The sequence below is a fragment of the Saccostrea cucullata genome, unplaced genomic scaffold (assembly GCF_032062105.1).
Source record: "Saccostrea cucullata isolate Sc308-1 unplaced genomic scaffold, CSIRO_AGI_Scuc_v1 ctg21, whole genome shotgun sequence".
NCBI lineage: Eukaryota > Metazoa > Mollusca > Bivalvia > Ostreida > Ostreidae > Saccostrea > Saccostrea cuccullata.
In genome coordinates, this window is record NW_026931375.1 from 391,133 (window position 1) to 411,298 (window position 20,166).

The following is a 20,166-nucleotide window of genomic DNA, read 5'->3' on the forward strand; positions in this document are numbered from 1 at the left end:
ACACGAAATAAACACAAAAAATCTAAGACCTCGAAAAGAGTAATACATGTCGGCCACGAGTTTCGAGTGTGCAATCAGCTGTAACGAAATCGAACGGTTTATATACCCGTCTGACAGTGCCTATTTATGAGAAGTGTTCAGCTTTAAATTCACATAAAATTTAAAAACAGTGTATTTTGCTCTTTTCACATGAGACTCTAGATCAGATTATTTACAGAGCATAGATAGTCAATGATATCATGGTTATATAAGTTTTAGCTCATTTCCATTCTGAACTGAATGGATAATGACATCAAGTTCACAGAGTAACATCGAGTTACTGTCACAATTTGACAAATAAATTCAGCAGTTCCTTTTGGAGGTAACATTTTCTGTCTCAGTTCTTCTTGCTTTGAAACTGAATGGAGGTCAGATCCATGTGTTTAAAAAAAGACAGTTTCACAAAAACACATATTTCAACAACTTTATTTCTCAACATACATCGTATGTAAAACTCCTTTCCAAGGGAGGTAACACAACCAGCTTGAACAATATCAGAGAATACAAGAAACACTAACATATAAATACTTGTGTTCAAAACATTCACTTGGCAGAATTAAAATACATAAAACTAAGCCTGCACTCCCTGATTAAATAAATCTTTATAAACAAAAACATAATCCCTAAAATGATAAAGTAATTAATTGAGACAAAATGTGAATAATGTGGTCATGGTAAATTTTATAAAAAACAAAAAACAAAAACAGATCACTAAATTTGGGCAATGTTTTATTTTAAAGCAGATAAATTTATACCAATAATGTATTCCTATACAAACAATCATGGCGAAAGTAAAATCTTAAAATACTGAAGAAAATAAACTTATTTCCTACATTTAAAAGAAATCTGTAAGCATTCAATTCAAGATACAAGTAGGTATGGCAGATTTTAAAACATGACCATCAGACATGGCATTTGACACATTATCATTGTGTAGGAACTTTTTGTGGCACCATTGTCAGGACTTGGGACCTAAAAGACAGAAATTTATAATTCTGTGATAACTTTTTTAAAAGTTAAGGATTTCTTACTCCAAAAAGACCGGAAATAATTCAAATTATCACAAGAGGGAAAACGCTTTATACATATTTCATTGAAAATTTTAATTAAAACTTAAATTTTGTAAATCAATACAATAAAACCTTATGCTGGACCAAATAGATTCCATTGAAGATTCATTCACTATATATAATACATTATAACAGAGCAAACTGGCATAAAATTAATGCCATAAGAAATTAACTTTATGAAGAAATTTGAGATTCTCGAGAAGATTGAGCAAACTTTGAGAGGCAAAGAAAAAGTGTTTTTTTTAATTTAATATTCAAAAAAAAAAAAAAAATTAAACGATGTTGCAATTGCATGCAAGACACTGTTTAATAATGTGCTTCTGCAGAATTAATGTATTAGTTAATCACAGCTTTATAATTTTGACACAGTGATTTTATAACTGAGACAGAGGTATGTATTTAACACACTACTTTCCCTATTCAATAGCTGTGTCCATTTGAGGACTTTTTAGATATTAATTTAATATCATTTCTGTATCACATCAAAAAACATAACTGGTAATTCTCTAATTTTTCAGTAAAAGGAAACCATTTTCTGTGCAAGGAAAAAAATGTAGTAATACACATCTATACACTAGAAATAAAAAAAAACATTACATGTAATCTAAATTGAATGGTTTACTGATAAATGAACTTAAAGAAGGAGAAACATTTCAATACATCTAAAATATATGTAAAATGCAATAAACAAAAGTATCAGAAGCACTTTCTTAGCTTTGCTACATATATAATAAATTCTTTTTAGTGGCTAGTTGGGTGAAATTGTGAATCCTTAAAATCCTTAATAAATTCATGTCAGTGAATATTCTATGGACACTCTTAAGGTTTTAAGGACATTACCCCCATGATGTCCTATTAATGTCACTGTCCGATCTACATCATCTTACTCAAGGTCAAATTTAAATCCCTTCATTGAAAACATTGTGTATTCTAAATACATTCTAAAACACTTAAAGTTAAAGTCTAGACTTAATATACATGTATATTTAAGACTAAAATTATCTCTATTATTGTATGCAGTAATCATTTTCTGCTTTTTGAACAATACCTAATTGTACAGAAATAATGACACTTTCGTTTTTTTATAAAACAGTTAAATATTTGTGATCTAATTAAATTTTTGGATGCTTAAAAAAATTACCCTGAGATGCAAAACGAACATGAGATATTTTTACTGATGTATTTCCTATGTGAACATAAATTACATGTGAGTTAAGTGATTGAGATGTGATGTGGACAATGTAATAATGTAAGCATAGTTCTGTGTCACACTCTCTAGACACACGACGAGCCACACTAGTGTTCACATCTGAATACATGTGTATAACTTGAATAAACACACTTAAAGTTACCTGTCTCTCTCTAAATCTAGGCTGCAAGACAAAACGAAGCATCAGCAAATCTTGTTAATTCCTTAGCACTTAAATTTATCTAACATTAATACCCCCTATATTTACAACATCATAAATATGTCTTTTGAAAAAATTACAATATTGAACATACAGTACATCTTAGAATTTAGCACAGAATCCCCATGCATTTGTATGTGTGCATGGGTATGCTTTCTTTTAAAAATGCATGAGCACAAAATGGTAAATTTTGTACACAATTTACATTAATAATACCCTGTTTTAACATCTGTATTTTGGTGAGATTTCAAATAATGAGACTGCACAGAGTAAATTTGACCTTGACAAATCAATAACATTAATTAGATAGCAATTCAATTTTCCTGATCTTTGTAAAGCTTAAGAGACATTGCAAACAAGCATACAATGATAAAGTATAATCAGTATAAATCGTAAAATCACGTAAATCTGTTGTATGGAACAACATTACATATATGAATGCTGATATATTTCACAACCATATATAAAATTCTGGTCTCCGGAAGCAGAATTGAGCAATATTTTATAAAGCCGCAGAATCACAGTACTGTTATAAATATGAAACTATATATAAACGTATCACAGACTTGTGCTGTTGAGACATTAATGAATATAAAAATAAAATAAAGAAAAAACAACAATCGCAGACATGGATAGGATTCTAATTTTAAAATATCCATGAAAAAAGGCTATATAGAGAAATGATAAATTTCATTTCTTTAAAGCTATGTTCAAAAGTGCTTTTCATAAAGCTAGTACAATTTTGTTTAAAGATATTCTGTTTGGCAGCTTAATAGTTCAGCCTATCTCATAGACATAGGCCTGACTACTACCCACGGGTTGGCCACAGTAACTGTGGTTGATGTGGATAATGGCCGCCCAAAAGAGGCATAGCCGCTCTTACTTCTCTGTCCCCGGGGGTGAAATCCGCTCTTGGCACGGTTTGTGTAGGCGCTGGGGAAGCGCTCCTTGAGGGCTACTTGTAGATTATCTCCCTCCTTGCTCTTCTTCTTTCCCACCGGCGCTGTCTGTGGGCGCTGAATTTTTGGGAATTGCTGGGAGAACCATTCCTCAAAATCCTCCACGCTCATTTCCACGATCTTCTCGCGACAGAATTCTATGGCAGCACAGATGTCGGGGCTACAGATCTCCCATTCACGCAGTCTCTCTAGCACTTTAAAGAATGTTCTCTTACTCAACTGCTGGCCAGCTCCCTCAATCTGACAGAATAAAAAAAAATAATCCTCAAGGCTGATATATATGTATGCAACTTATTGATTTTTTTCTGTAATTCAAATAGTAATGACTGTATAATGTTAGTCATATGAGATATAATTGTTCATACTGAAACAATCAAATAATATTTTCATAGTTGACAATAAAGAAGAGTACTTAATTTTTCAATTTAAAAGGGAGTACACATGTATAAAACTTATAAAAATAATCAAGTGAAATTCTTTGACCCTTTGTTGTATTCTGACCATGCAGTAAAAAGTTTTGTTGGGGAATTATGGTTTACATAAAATAGATGCATTTCATACTCTTGATGTTCTCATGCATGTACACAAACGGGTCATCAAGTTTGATATTTGATTTTGTCCAAGGATAAATTGATTTTACATATCTATATAAATACTACAGTGGACCTTCAGATATCCGGACGCCAGATATCCGGATGCTTCAGTATCCGGACGATTTTTCATCAGAACTAAATTTTTTAAACGTTATTTTGTCTTTTTTAACTGGTAATTCAGGTATCCGGACACTTCACATATCTGGACAAATTAACTAGGAACCAAAGCATCCAGATAAATGAGGCTCCACTGTATTATAAAAGGGGACAGGTGAATTTTCTACATCTAGTGGTTTTCGTAACAGCTGAACAACTTACAATCCAATGTACAGTGGAGTACATATAAATATCCTCTGAAATCAAAGAGTCTAATACTTCTAAGAAATGTCTGAATGAATATTTTATCTTTTATCTACATATATATTATCTCTGTACATGTAGACAGTAAACATGTACCCTATAGGTATTAGTTTAAATGAAAGAAAAATGTTAGTCTGTAAAGCAGTTTCTTCCTGTATCTAAGATATTATATACATATATATTTTGAATGAATCTTAATAAATTAATTGTTCAAAGTAAAAAAAAGTCAATGATATAAAAAAATTAATAGTGAATGCATATGCGTGAAACACCCTGCTTAGTTATATAATATCTGATCCAAGCTCAGTGGTTGAATTTCACCAATCATATTTTAAAAGATTATCATAAATACTTATATGATATAGCATTTGATACCATAAATTGTCGAAGATTTTGAATTTAATATTTATAAGTGGTTGCCTTAAGAGACAAATGGACTGACAGCTAGACAGACAGACAGGTCAATTACTATATGCTTTAATCAGTTAAAAAAAAGGAAGTTGAAATCAATACAATAATCTCAAAAATGTGTTTTCAGTGAACATGTCAAATTCAACATCTTTAATTCTATAATATGGCTTCAGTGAAATGGAGCAAGCAATACATATTAGCTAATTTTGATGAAAACAAGTGAAGATCATGCAAAAGATTTACCACCACAAGAATAGCACTCGAACTTAAATATAATTGTTTAGAGTTGCAGAATTAATTTATAATGCTTCAATTGGCTTGCTAATTGTAATGGGATTGGGACTTTGTTGATCATTGTAAAAAGATTGTAAAATAGAAGACTATGAACTGAAACTAATTGAGCTAGAAAATGAAAAATACAAAATCTACCTATTACACCTGTATTAATTAAAGCATTTAAAAAAAAAAAATTGTGTAAAAAAACTAAAAATTTAAAAATGATTTTAAAACAGGGTAGAAACAATTATTTCGAGTGCCATTCCCTGGTCATTACCTGTAAAATGGTCGCTCGTCTCTGATCACGGGGCTGTGATAATATTACAGTGACCAAAACATAAATGTGTGTTATGTACACCAAAAAATACAGAACAATTACTGATACCGTGTTCCGGCGAGTGGTCAAACCCCTCTGAAGCTGAATGGTATCACATAAAAGTAAATTTTAAATATATAAAGCCATTGGTATACAATTCATAGTCATTCCTTGCTATCAAATCAAAAGACCAAACAGATTAATGTCAATGAAGTTAAATGTCTAAAATAATTAGTCTGAAGAAAGCTGGACATTTCTCCTTTCCAGGCCTGCATCATCTGTATGTCATTTAAATGAAGGTCCTTTAATATTATTACAAATGTACGTCACTTTACTATTTACCTAATATAAATAAAAACCTGGAAAAAAAATCAAACAAACTAGCAAACAATTACCTACACAGTTTCACAAACAAACTGGATCTGATTGGAAAACAAATTATGAAGCATGAGGGTGCTTTAAGCTAAATATCACTCCAGTACAAAAGGTGAAAATTGATTTCTTCGTATATACAAAAGTACATTCAACAGACAGTAAATATCTACATGCAAATTTTCTATGTCAAAAACTACTGTGGTAAAAATAGAAATAGGCCTGTGCTTTAATGTCCTATATTTCACAAAATCAGCCATTGGGGTGCAACCGTACTTAGTTTCTAAGCAAAACACATGGTGACATCATAAAAAGAGGTCTCAGTCAAGGGAACTTACTCTCATAACAGTCACTTTTTTCCATACTTGATTGGGATTTGACATCTATCAATATAAATGCAATCAAATGTTATGAAATCATTCCAAAACTATAGCTATAGCACTGTGAAGTAGCACTGATCTATGTCTTGCAAACTGGCATTTTCAAATGCAAATCAAGGCTCCTTCTTTGCAACAAAAACAAAAAAAAACCCTACACTTAATCTTTGGGATCCAGAGTGACTTTATTCATTTGTAATTCAATAAAATGCAGATTTTTCTTCATATTAATCTATTAATAACATTGTGAAGTAATATGTGTGTATTACTGTGTATGTTAGATATTTTTATTACATTGTTAAAAGTAGCATACTTGTATTTGTTAAGTACTTTTCATGGACAAATGACTTGAAGTACTGGTACTATAATGTCTTCAAAAAACTTATTATAAGCCAAAACACATTCATTAATGTTTATGACATCAATCAATGACATTCAACTTGATATAGAAATGTTCATAAATAAATTATGTGTTCCTGTTCTCAACATCTCCATTACAAAGACAATTGGCACAGACATAAAAAATGTGACAAAATTATTGAATATTAACAGGGTTGGCTAAAAACTGATTTTTTTCCCCATGGTTTAAAGTTAATACATTAGTAACATACAAAAGTCATGCCAAGGTTATTTTGATAGTTATTATAAGGGTTCACCAAAAACCAAGAGAGGAGCAGTTAAACTTTCCCACATAGCCTTTCTTCTCTAGCAGTTAATTTACATGCTGAAACTTGTTAACCAAGAAGCAAGTTAATGTCCAATGATCAAGCATTGTTTATTTAGCTCTCTTTTTTTATACCTTTTTCCCCCATGAATTAGTATGATTTAGCCAATGGTTAACAAATCTCAAATGATATCATGATAACACAATAAATATATCTTACCAGTCCATATCTGGCTAGTTTCTTCATTATCACTTTGTAGTACCACTCATCCTTAATCTCATCAGGGGAATTGGCCATAAGATCTGCATACCTGAAATATTATCAACATGTGAATACCCTTCTTCTGTAAGAAGTATTGTTAATCTAGTTAAATGATGTTCTTCCAAACACACAATTCAAGATTTCAGAAATTATAAATCTAAATTTACATAAAAATCATTCACAAAATTTTACATGGGTAAACTGAGGGGGGATAAACCTTAAGTTGGTGAAGATTAAATTTTTAAAAGAAATTTGTGCAGTGACCAGGATACTCATTTTAAATGCTGTGATCACCAAGTTTCTGAAACTACAAAGAGAACACATTCGATACAAGGCAGTCCTTCTTACCAGTTTCCCTTGGATCCCTCCTCTTGTTTCTTTTTGAGCAGCTCTTGGTTCGGTCGAGTAAACATTCGGTTGCTTCGGTCTCTCATTTCCTGCACTGCTCTGTGGAAACTGCTACCCTTCAGCTGGGAGTTAATGGCCAGAAACTTGTTCTGACAAACTGCAAACCTCTGTCTGTAAATCAAAAAAATAACATTCATAAAAAAATTCTTGAGAAGACAATAATCCATTGTAAATGAAAACAGAGACTTCTAGAAGTTATACAAGTCCAGAATAGTAGATTTCTTCAAGATAATTCCTTTACTTTTGAAGTGTACATTTTGTGATACATGTATTCTAATATCTAAAGCGAGCTGTTCAAATGCTGGGAGTAAATACACAGTACAATTTAAATCATTGTTTCAATGCACACAGTGGTAATTTGTTTAAACTTCTGTCTAGCTAAGTATGCATTCTTTTCTACCTTTTCTAGTCTCTACCTGTACACTCTTTTCTAATTTTTCTAATCTCTACGTGTACATACTTCTCTAACTGTTCTAGCTGTTCGTGGAGTTGTAAGGCTGCATCCTCCTTCCTCTCCTGAAACTTCTGGTGCATCTCATTGACAACATTCTGGTATTTACAGCTGGCTCTGTTGTTCTGGAACTCAACCAGCTGGGGAGAACTGAAAGCAAAATTATATTGCCATTACCTGTAAAGCTCCATGTTTAAAATTGGAATAAATTGAACCTTGGTATACAGTATACTGTTTTAAACTACTCTTTACAGTACCTTTTGGGGCGTATCACAGCTGAGTCTGCTCGATTTGATCGAGATGACTCGCGCTGATTACTGGCTGAGCGACCTCTTTCAGCTGATCTTCCTCGTTCCCCCTATGGAAGAAAGTATTCTACATAGATCTGTTGGTATAAACAATCTACATTGCAATAAACACAGAGGTATCAAATCTAAGAGCATTATCGTGTTTTTTTTTTCCTACAACTTACCCCTGGGTCAGCTGATTTCCTTGGTGATTTCTTTGGAGAATGTTCTCCATCTTTACCCCTGTGAATAGAAACATCCAGTCTTCACACATATTACATGAGGATGAGCTTTATCAAATATTTCCTCCAAAAATGCTACAAAATGCTTCTAATAAGGTTTATAAGGTATGATAGTCTTTAAGGATGAAGCTACCTTTTGTCTTTTTTGTGCTCCTTCCTGACTCTGACAGGGTGAACAGGTTCCTGAGTTTCATCATCCTCATACAGCTTTGTGGAGATGTCTTCATTCAGATACTTAAATATACCTAAACACAGGAAAATAAACATGCCATTAACAGATAAAGTTATAATCTTGTTATAGCATGAAGAATGGATGAATTGTGTTCCAAAAATGATAGAGATTGGAAATGTGGTATGGTATCTCACAAAATGGTAAGTGTATCAAATGGATGCTGGGTTTTTCAAGAGACCAATAAAATACGGGATTAAGTAAGACACTTACTGACATATTTCCCATCATCCTCTTCCTCCTTCTCTTTCCCGTCCACTTTAGACGTGGATCCCATACTTTCATCCACGCTGTTGTCTAGGGAACTGCTGACTCGTAAATTAGTGGACCCGGACACGTTAGCCATTCCCAGAAAGTTAGAGAACACACTATTTCGGTGGCTTCCTGGCTGCCTTTTCATGTTAGTTACTCTTGTGCTTTTCCTCTTGATGGCCTAGTATGCAAAAAATTGAAATTAATTATCTGATAAGGACATTATTAAAACATAGGTAATCAGAGATTACAAAGCTCACCTCAACGAATGTTGTCTTTAAGTAAGGCAAATTAAGTCACACAATCAACCAACAAAAAGTGTACATCCAAAAATGCAAAATTTATGCAATTTTGATTTTGATACTTTGGAATAGACCTATAAAACATCAAACTTGTTCTTCATCACGAAAATGTAATTAAAATCCAGCATCTGAAGCAAGATTGAGAGTTTTCATCCCTTGATGCATCATTTGTGCAACTTTGGTTTATATAAGCCTTCTGGTTTCTTCGTGATAGACCTGCACCCATAACTTTTACGAGGTCTATTATCTGGAAAATGTATGTCAAATTCAGCATCTGAAGCAAGTCCATTAGTGTGCACCCTAAGATGTATCATTCATGCAAGTTTGTTCAACATAGAGCTCAAAGTTACTTGGAAATGAAACCTGTATAAAAAAAAACTAACCTTTTCACTAATCCTGAAAATGTAGGTCCGATTCAGCTTCTGAAGCCAGCCTAGTAGAATGCACCCTTAGATGTACCATCCATGCAAGTTTGGTCATTATAGAGCTCAAAGTTACTTGGAAATGAATCCTGCACCATAAACTTTAACCTGTTTACTCGTCCAGAAAATGTAGGTCAGATTCAGCATCCGAAGCAAGTCTGGTAGTATGCATCATAAGATGTACCATCCATGCAAGTTTAGTCATTATAGGGTTCATAGTACCTTGGAAATGAAACCTGCACCAAAAATTTTAACCTGTTCACTCAACCGGAAAATGTAGGTCAGATTCAGCATCCAAAGCAAGTCTTGTTATATGCATCCTAAGTTTGGTCATTATATGTCTCATAGTAACTTGGAAATGAAACCTGCACCAAAAACTTTAACCTGTTCACTCAACTGGAAAATGTAGGTCAGATTCAGCATCCGAAGCAAGACTGGTAGTATGCATCCTAAGATGTACCATCCATGCAAGTTTGGTCATTATATGTCTCATAGTAACTTGGAAATGAAACCTGCAACAAAAACTTTAACCTGTTCAGGCTGGTAGTATCTTCAAAATGAAACCTGCACCAAAAACTTTAACCTGTTCACTCAACTGGAAAATGTAGGTCAGATTCAGCATCCAAAGCAAGTCTGGTAGTATGCATCCTAAGATGATGTACCATCCATGCAAGTTTGGTCAACATAGGGCTTATAGTTACTCAGAAATGAGACCTACACCAAAAACTGCACCAAAAATGTTAACCTGCTCCATAAACATTAACCTGGTCATTCCTTTGCTGAAATTGCAGCACCTGAAACTTTGACTGGTACAATGAAACACACTAGAAACATCTTCCATGCATGTCTAATCAATATAGGACATAGAAGTACTTAAAAAGAAAACTGCTCCAAAAAACTTAACCTTAACCCGGGACGCCGATGCCGACACCGACGCCGAGGGTATTACATAAGCTCCCCCCAACTCGTTGAGGTGAGCTAAAAATGAATTGAAAACCTTAAAGTTTGTGCATCTTTCTGATTTTTTATTTTAGAATATTAGTATTAATAAATGTTATTTTGTTCTGGTTTTCAAGAAACTGTGATAATACTGACTAAAACTTCAGATTATGTAATTAAAGATTTGTTTTAAGGCACAAAGCATGTTTTAGTAATAGTTCCAGCTTTAACTTTCACCCAGAATCTTTGTAATACATGTACCATTATGCTTTCTAAATGTGACTTACTGGTACTTTAGGAGATATTTCCAGGTTGACCAATTCTTTCCATGTCATTCCTTCATGATCTCTTGGAAAAGTTTTGGTGCCTCCAATTTCACTATAAATTAAAAGAATTCATGAAATATCAAATAATCATTTCCTATGTTACTGGTAATCTAAACATGTATAGCTTTAAATTTTTGGTATCCTACATTCAGAAATCCTTCATGACACGTACAGTACTGTAGATTCCTAAATATATACGCGTGGAATTAATTATTGTGTAATTTCGCAAGACGCACCAATCGCAAAATAAAATTACTCGCCTTTATTTTTATGGTTGTGAAATTTATGTAAAAGCTCTTGATCAAACGTCCATTCACGAATTATCATTCTCGTGTTTTGATGTTGGAGAGCAAATTTGCGATAAAAAGTACTCGCAAAATATAAGGAATCAATCTACAGTTTACAATTTGAATTTTTTTTAAAAATCAATTAGATAAGGACTTACTTTAACTTCCAGCTAGATGTGATTGGAGACATCGTGATAGAGTTATCTCCCCCTGTTCTGGCATGTAGAGCCATTGCCTCTAAAATCCAATGCAAAGCACAAAGTTGCCGGAAAAATGCATCTCTAAAACATCAAATAAATGCTTAAAATAAGTAAATTTTAATGGATGGACCAAGCTTTATGACAGTTTTTTTTTGTTGCTATATGTAAATTTAGATATCTCCAAACCTGAATACTAGTAGAAATACATGAACATAAATATTTCAGCTTACAAAACACAAAAATTAAGGCCATTTTCTTAAAAATCAATTGGAATATATATATTTACTTTGCTATGTTTTCTTTGGTTTCTATGATGTTAGTGTGTTGGGGGGTATAAGGACGAGGGGCCTTGATTTTTTTCCTTCTCCCTGGGGATCTGGGGGTGGTAGTCAGGGAACGGGAAATTCCCAGCTCAGTTTCTTCATCCTCCTCCCTATGACTAAAATAAATAAAGGTATTAATAGATTTATACTTATTTAGAAAGAATTCTGCTTAATATAAGACTATCTTTGTTCAATACTTTAATTTATGTATTCAGTCACGAGTGATTATTAAATACTTAACTTGGATATTGATCTTTCAGATTAAACAATTATAAATTTAAAATCATACATGTATTAAAATATCTTATTTTTTCAGATGACTAAGAAAAACTGGTTCATGTATATCTGAATATATCTACATGCACATTTATTTCCATTCCATTAACTATGATGATACACTGTACATGTAAATTATAAGAGAGAGTTATATATCAATTTAAAAAAAAAATACAAGTAATGGAAAACAATTTAGTGCTATAGCAAGCAAGAGAAAACTCATATTATCATTACACAACTAATGTAAGCCGGATAATTCAAAAAGTAAACTATCAGATCAGTCACCCACAGCTGAGAACTTTACCGATGGAAGGACACCCGTCCCCTGGGGTCAGGGGACTCAGAGTCGGACTTTGGATCCTCCTCGTCCGTCAGCTCCTTAATCTCTGTGTGTTTCATGAAGCTAATTGTAAAAACAAATACCCAGAAAACATCAACAATCAAATCTCTTGTGTTAAAGCAAAGAAGTAGAAAGACTGGCCATATGTTTTACCTATCTTTTTTTTTTAACTTTATAAATTATCAATTAACTTTAGTATTGCAAGCAACAATATGTAAATTACCAGAGAAATATTTTAAGTGTGTCTTATTATGCAGAGTAAATTAGAAAAAAATTAATTATTCCAAAATTTTATTTATAAACCTTGGATATCTAAAAAAAATTTTTTTATAAAGTATGGGTTCAAATGAATGTTGTTTCCATTTCACAATTTTAATTACATTCCTAAAACTTCACTTCCTTTTAAGCATTTTAAGTGTATTAGCTGTAACCATGTTTTACTGTATGTACAGCAAAACTCGTTTAGTACGAACACGGATATTGCAAATTTACGGTTATAACGAAGTCATCTTGAATCCCCAGCTGTATAAATTTAATGACTTTCTTATACGGTTATAACGAATTACGGTTATAGCGAAGTAATTTCATAGGTCCCTGTGACTTCGTTATAACCGAGTTTTACTGTATTAGTTTTTTCTCTCTTTGTTGTCTACAGATGATGATTTTGGCCAGTATTTACTCCATTATATTCTGAAGCACCTCAAACAACAGTGACTCTTTTGCAAACAACTCATACAACAATTCCAAATGTCAAGTATTGAGAGATTATAATCTGGCTGGGTAGAGTCATTTAACACAATGAATTTTTGCATAGAAAGCCATTAGGGAGCGATGATGTATCATGCCATCAGTTTACTTCTGAGTAAAATAAGGGTAGGTAACTCTGTTTTTAATTATATTTCAATGCAAAAAATCGCCCAATTACAGAGGCGAATATTGATAAGCAAGTTGATTTAACTGTACCCAGCCAGGTCACTACGTAATTGGAAAATAACAAAACATCCACTCTTTAAAGTTCATAAAACTGCAATATACTTATAAAAGCTCAAAATTTTTAAAACCTCAAACTCTGAATAAATATATCTCCTCTCTTTTCTTCAATCCATGCACGCAACAAACATAAATAAAAGTAAACAACAGAACCCCGTGGAACATGTAATCCGACTGGATTATATGACCAGCTGGATTACATGGCTCCTCCTCTGTCCTCACCTGGATAACTCCACGTCCTCCTCAAACTCCTCATCCGACTCCTCCGAGGAGGAATCCAGTTTGGGCGGCTGCCACTCACTCTTCATTAGCTCTGCCCTCTTCTGATTCATCTCATTTTCTGATTGTTGCTAAAATAAAAAATTGAATTATAGGAAAAAGTAAATAAGTAAGTTAAAGTAAATTTTATCTAGGGATGGCATTTTGTACAGTGAGCAACAAATAACATGAGCTCTGTAGAGCTCTTAAACCAACTATCACAGCTAAAAATATCACAGAAATAGCAAATATATACAGCATAAATTAATAAGGCATGCATAAAGACATTTACAGGACCAATAATTTTACTAATATAGTGTTTTCCCTTAAGAACCAGCTTCTGGCCAAATTGACTGCTTCAATTGACAAAAATGCCACTTTGAAATAATTTTTTTTGTAAGATCAACAGAGATTCTGTTCATAAACCTCAGTCTATAGCCTGTTACAACTGATCTCTAACCCTTTACTTTGAAATAAAGGTAAAACACTGATAATACAAAGTTTTGTGTTAGATCATAAGATAAATACTGGTAGCAAAACAATATTTTTGAAAAAGAAACTAGTTGCTTTATACCTTGGCTGCTTGTTCAGATTTTATAAGATCAAATAATCCATGTCCAAGTTTAACATTTCGAATCATATTCCTAAAAAAGATAAAAAAATCTTCAAATATACATTCTTTGTAAAATTTGAAGAAAAAAAACACACATTTTAAACTTGAAATTCTTTTTCTCCCCTTTATGGTAGGTCTGCTGCCAAAAGAGATCCAAATGAAGCTTATTTTAAACCATCAACTAGTTGACAACTACTTTAGTTTATTTTTTTTTCATTTTTCACTTTGACCAAGACTCTTACAAAAGTCTACAAAAATGCTTACCGTCCATGGATGACTTCCCTTTGTAGTGTGTTCATGTCTTTTTTGGACCTCCTGAGAACAAAGGAAGCTGCAGACACCTGCAATGTAGATATAACAGCAAGGTTTTACAAGGAAACCAACAATATCAAATGAACAGCTAGGAGTTATAGATATTTTAATATTCCCCATAAACAGTAGTTGTAGTTTTGGCAGTCTCATTTTTGAAAGAATTACCAGGGTATTCCAAATTTTGTCATTTTATTCTCTGCAACTTTTAATAAAGTGTAAATACTAGTACACATACTTAGGACAAAAATTGTCAACTTTAGAGTATATGTACCCTGTTGAGAGTATTTATTTTTTTATTTTGGAATACCTCTTGAAATTTACAAACTGTTATACCTGTTTCTTTTGTTGCTGGAGTTCAGCTGAGATGTCATATTCGTCTTCATCACTGCTACTGCTCGTCTCCTCATCATATTTCTGTAAGTGTTAGATTTTACTTGCATCACAGAGATATCTTACAGACAAAACTGACCATTTTTATTGCTTCATTTAACAAAATAATACCGGTATTCTGATATATGGGTTATGCCAATGTAAAGACCCACAAGAGTTGTCAAATTCTGCTGATTTCTAATATTCTACCAAATCTTCATTGCTCCCTTGTGGACACATGTATTTGCTCTTTTCAATTTTTAATTTGAAGTAAATATTTGTGAAGTAATAGATGCAAAAAAAAGGGAAATTTACTCATTCTCTAGTACACTGTATTTTGATATAATCATTTATATTGCAACATGATGAAAAATAAGAGATACGGAGTTAAACCATTATAGTAAGTATTAATACCGTCTGATAACTTAATTTCAAGATTAGAATCTTGTATTTAATTCTTATGGTTATGACTATATTGAACATGAGATTAATTCTAGCATGCAAATAAATAATGCATTTAAAAACTAAATGAATGTTTTTAAATACACTGTAGACTGTTTACTGACTTTCCCGTATGCATGCAAAAGTTAAAAATGTTCATGCTTTAATTAATGCTTGCCTATAGCTAGGATATTCTTATTGTTAGGATTGGCCGATGTTTTATTATCCACTTAGCAAACATAACGAAACTGAATCAAGATTAAAGGTAAAATGCATTTTTCATTCTTTATTTAATTTTATTAAGGAGATTATTATTAAACAGTTTAATGACAAGTGGATTTGTTGAAATTTTTAAAAAGCTTTGACTTAAACCAATTGAACCTGGTGTTGCATTTATTAAATATCTGTATTATTTGCTGGTATTAACAATTGCAGTCGATGTACAGTTCATAAAGGACTTTTTCCATGCTTATCATTTTTCATAAGTTAGAATGAGATTTTCAAAATAAGCTAATTTAAGGTTAATAACTAACAAATTATTTCACATATAATACCTTCACAGGATTAAATTGCATCTGTCCACTCAAATAATAATAAACATTGAAAATCACATCAATTTATCATGACTTAAATATAAATCTTCATAAAATAGTGTATCATCCAGATAGAATTACATGTAACAAAATATTGATTGACATCCTCATCTACAATATTTGAGCACTGTATATTACAATATGAGAGAACATGCCATGTACTAAATTTTAGTACTATAAGAGTTTGATATCATGCATGTACAGCTTACTTTTAATTCAAGATATATCATATCTATAAATGGTAGTTTCTTTAATTTAAAATTTTCCTAAAGTCAATTGCAGTCTTTATAATGATACTTCTATACTTGTTCAGGATTTCTTTTCTCCTTATTTTATATTTGATTTGAGGTACATGTATTTCCAATCATTACTTCAAATAAAATGAAAAAAAATGTGTCAATATTTTCTGAATGCATTCACTTATTTAACCTAGTTATTTTAATTTTAATTTTCTTTTCTTTTTTTTCCCATCATCAAAATGGCAATATTTCATGTGCTTCATAAACAGCATCATACATGTCATTGGAATTGCACTTGACTGTCTTCTAGTCAACATGCACAAGCATTTTAAAGACTAGACTCTTCCCTTTCAACAGAATACTACAATAAATGTTTCTACTGCATTGTGCACATAAAAAAATAATTTCTCTGCAAGTTAAAAAAGGTGCATACATTACTCTCTTGCTGAGTAGACAAAACAAGCTAAAAAAGATACACTTATAAGTAATGCCTCATAATTTTTTTTATAGCCCCTATACTTGGTACTTGTCAATGGCAGTACCGATAAAAAGAACAAACAGTTTAAAGTGTTCCCTTCCCCTTTCACTTTAGATTTATTGACACAATTTCAAAACAGAGACTAAAACTCTATAGGGAGAAACCTTATTTGTCAAACTTAAACACTAGCCATTGAGATTTATTCTGCACAATACTCTATCAATCTTTCAATTTTACAAGCTTTTGAAGTAATAAACAAGATAAAACGGCCAAATTTAAATAGCCCAGCAAACCTAATGAAAGTGTGTTATCTTGATCAATTGACAGAAAAATAAGCTTTGACAGCTCTTGTGAGCAAAATAAAAAGCCTATTGATATATAAGTATCAAATATTTGAGAAAAGAAATGAAATTTATTTTAGCTCATGGATTTTACCATATTTTAAAATGAGTGAAAATGAGAAAGAAAATCATATTGATTGATTTAAAAAAAATCTAATACAAATACAGTTTTTCTTCATATCATTGATTTGCCAAATCTGCAGAATCATGTATAAATTTTTCAGGATGCTTTTTAATCTACACACAAATCAATTTCCAGTTCTCTTTAACTCCTCAACAGAACATGAATCTCATCTGATATTAACAAAAGATAATTACAATCTATACTTGATATCAATTTAGAATAGGGACAGCAAATATCATAATTGTCCTTAAAAAATCAATAACAAATTAAGCCAGCTGTCATTCACTTATGGTCTTAAAGCATTTTTTTATTAAGTAATTTGACTGCAATTGTCTTTAAAAAATCAATACACATGTAGAAGTATTTCTATCAACTATCTTCAACATATGTATTAAATAAAAACAGATTTCAGCAAGTAACTGAGTTAACATTTTGATTCTCAATCTGAGCACTGATGAAAAAAATTACAAGTACGAAACTTAAAGATGTGCATGTTTTTGAATAAGTCATTGCAGGAGTACCAGAGTTAAAAAAACTAATACATGGATTCAATAAACATAAACTTACACTATCCCACTGTCCCAGAGCATGAAGAATCATCCTCTGCTCATCCAAATAGAACGGGTCCCCCAGTCCTTTGTATGGCACATTTGGAGCAGCAAAGTAGCCCTGGGATGTAAGCTGAGACTGGCGCCGTCTGTATTTTTCCTCCCTGGCATCTTTTGGAGAGGGAACCTGTGTTTTGTAAGTTGCCAAGCTCCTTGCTGCTATCTTAGCAGTTTTATCATAAGGAACAGGAACTGGCTTTGGTTGGATTCTCCAAGGATTGCTTCTACTTGCTGCTGGCATTTTTTTTTACTTTTATTTCAGATTTCTAAAAAGGAGGAGATTTATCAGTTTGTGTTTCATACCAGTGAGCTAAAAGGGGATTAAGTATCAAGGTTAAAAACAAAGAAACAAACTTTGCTTCAGCATTTAACATTGTACAAAAAAATCAACAGAAATACAATATTAATTTAATATTCAAATAACAAATCACTGTAAATAATTCTGCAATAGTGCAGTACTTTTTTGGTAAATTAAAAAAAATCTCTTATTCTTATCCATTTTCATAGGGTCTTTTATATATCTATCTGTCCTATCTGTATATGCAAAGGCTTAAGCTACTGTATATGAGCGATAATTAGAAAAAAAAATACCTTAATCTAAAATATTAAATCACTTTCAAACAAATCCATCACACAAACCATATATGGCAGGAAATTGGTACTGCGTTTTTAGGTGATACTTTTGTACCCTAGGGTACACCTCTATTTATCCTTTACCAATAAGGTTACAATTAGGGTACAGTATAAAACCATTGGAAAATGAAAGTAGAAAATTTCTGAAGGACTGTCAATGTAGCCGGGTTACAATGGGTACAGTGGTTACTTATTATTAACATGATTAACAGTAATAAACCTTTTCAACTTTTATCCTAAAACTATTTGGGTTTTGAATTTAAACAGGGTACAGAGGGAACTATGCCTACAAAATCACAACAATTGACATTTTCATAACTTAAAATGTTTAATTCATATTAGCATGATCATGACCTATGGCTTCAAAGGTCTACATACAAAAAAAAAAACACTCATGTAAGTATTTAAGAGGGTAAAAGTCAGCTTCTTACCTTTAATTATGATATAATAGTCCAGATTTTTGAAGTTAATTAGCTAGACACTGATAATTATATTCCAGACTTGAGCATTGCATGACACACCTGATACTGTATACCTATCGCAAATGATTTACCTGTACCCACAAACTCTACTAACAGTACCTGATGGTGTGTACTATACACACTGATCAAATCATTGTGATCATGCTGGATTGTGTGATCATTTACTTCCATTTCAGGCCAGACTAATTTAAATTACCCTATACACTGTATTTATCTTATCCAATTCAATTTTGATTAGTAAATTAAAGTTATATAGTAATTTCTAAACAACGTTATTCTAAACTTTATTAATATTTTTGTAAATAGTACTAGTACTTTGAACAGATCATTTAATACGTTTTTGAACAAAAGTATATAGGTCCCTGCTATCATGGGCTGGTAGATTTGAGATTTTTACCAGCACAGAGATTTTTTTTTATTTAAGCCCCTCCCATCACCATGAATATAATATGTCACTTGTTCTGATAAAAATCTGCATTGCAAAACTCAGATGCTTTAAAATTTGTATTAAGAATTTTTATCCAATTAATTATATTATTTCCAAAACTAACATAGTTCAATACTTTATAAATAAAAGACCATGAGCAATGAAATTGAATCAAAAGGTTTTTCAAAATCGATTTAAAGTAATTAAAACCAACAATCCTGGTGTATTTTTAGCTTCTGTGTATGTCATTAAATCATAAATAAATCTGGTGTTTTCACCAAGATATCTTCCTTTTAGGAATTCAGTTTGAGTGTCTGAAATCAAAAGATTCAGAGTATATTTTATTCTGTAATTCAGTAGAGTTATGGTCTCCAATTTTTCAAAAATTGTCTTGGTTTATTCCCATTAGGTATGCATGAAATTATCCCTAGTCTTCGTGAAATAGAAATTTCTTTTTTTTTTTGACAATATACAATTTATAGCTCGCATAATGTACATAGACTTTCAGATCACTCCAGAAAAATTAAAGAGGTGATTTTATCTAATTTTGGAATTTCAGTTAAGTTAATAATTTCTTCTAAATCAATATCAATCAGTTCATAATCTGTATTAGAATAAAAATCTTGATAAAACTTTTTGACTTGGTTCAAAATTTCTGATTGATCATATAGAAGGTGACATTTTTTTTATTTCTTGGTTTACGGATCCGCCGACCTGATTTTTTTTAAGTCTCATGAATTGATTGAGTACTTTGGATTAGAGGAAATTATTTTTCTTTTCTTTTTTTTTTTAAAAATTAAACTAAATTCTAGATCAGGTTTGGCATAGGACATTTATATGTTCTTTCAATGTAGCTCTTAAATATA

At 31.8% G+C, this 20,166-nt stretch overlaps 1 protein-coding gene across 5 annotated transcripts; it reads right to left on the minus strand.

Moving 5' to 3' along the window:
* Positions 1–449: 449 nt before the first annotated feature.
* Positions 450–18,397, minus strand: LOC134232429 (coiled-coil domain-containing protein 60-like). Of its 5 annotated transcripts, XM_062714389.1 has the most exons (20): positions 18,350–18,397; positions 17,718–18,024; positions 14,899–14,979; positions 14,518–14,594; positions 14,215–14,284; positions 13,605–13,732; positions 12,357–12,455; positions 11,740–11,892; positions 11,412–11,534; positions 10,928–11,018; positions 8,939–9,158; positions 8,630–8,741; positions 8,440–8,497; positions 8,225–8,325; positions 7,977–8,117; positions 7,457–7,627; positions 7,067–7,157; positions 6,144–6,188; positions 3,402–3,717; positions 450–2,482 (listed from the first exon to the last, which is right to left on the minus strand). In XM_062714389.1, exons 2-20 carry the CDS (start codon positions 17,997–17,999, stop codon positions 2,478–2,480), a joined length of 2,364 nt encoding a protein of 787 aa, XP_062570373.1. In that variant the 5' UTR covers positions 18,000–18,024; positions 18,350–18,397; the 3' UTR covers positions 450–2,477. The 5 variants fall into 5 exon arrangements, with proteins under 5 accessions (XP_062570373.1, XP_062570371.1, XP_062570370.1 ...); XM_062714387.1 differs by lacking the exon at positions 6,144–6,188 and adding an exon at positions 5,395–5,427 and having other exon boundaries at positions 450–3,717; XM_062714386.1 differs by having other exon boundaries at positions 450–3,717.
* Between the last annotated feature and the right edge of the window lie 1,769 nt (positions 18,398–20,166).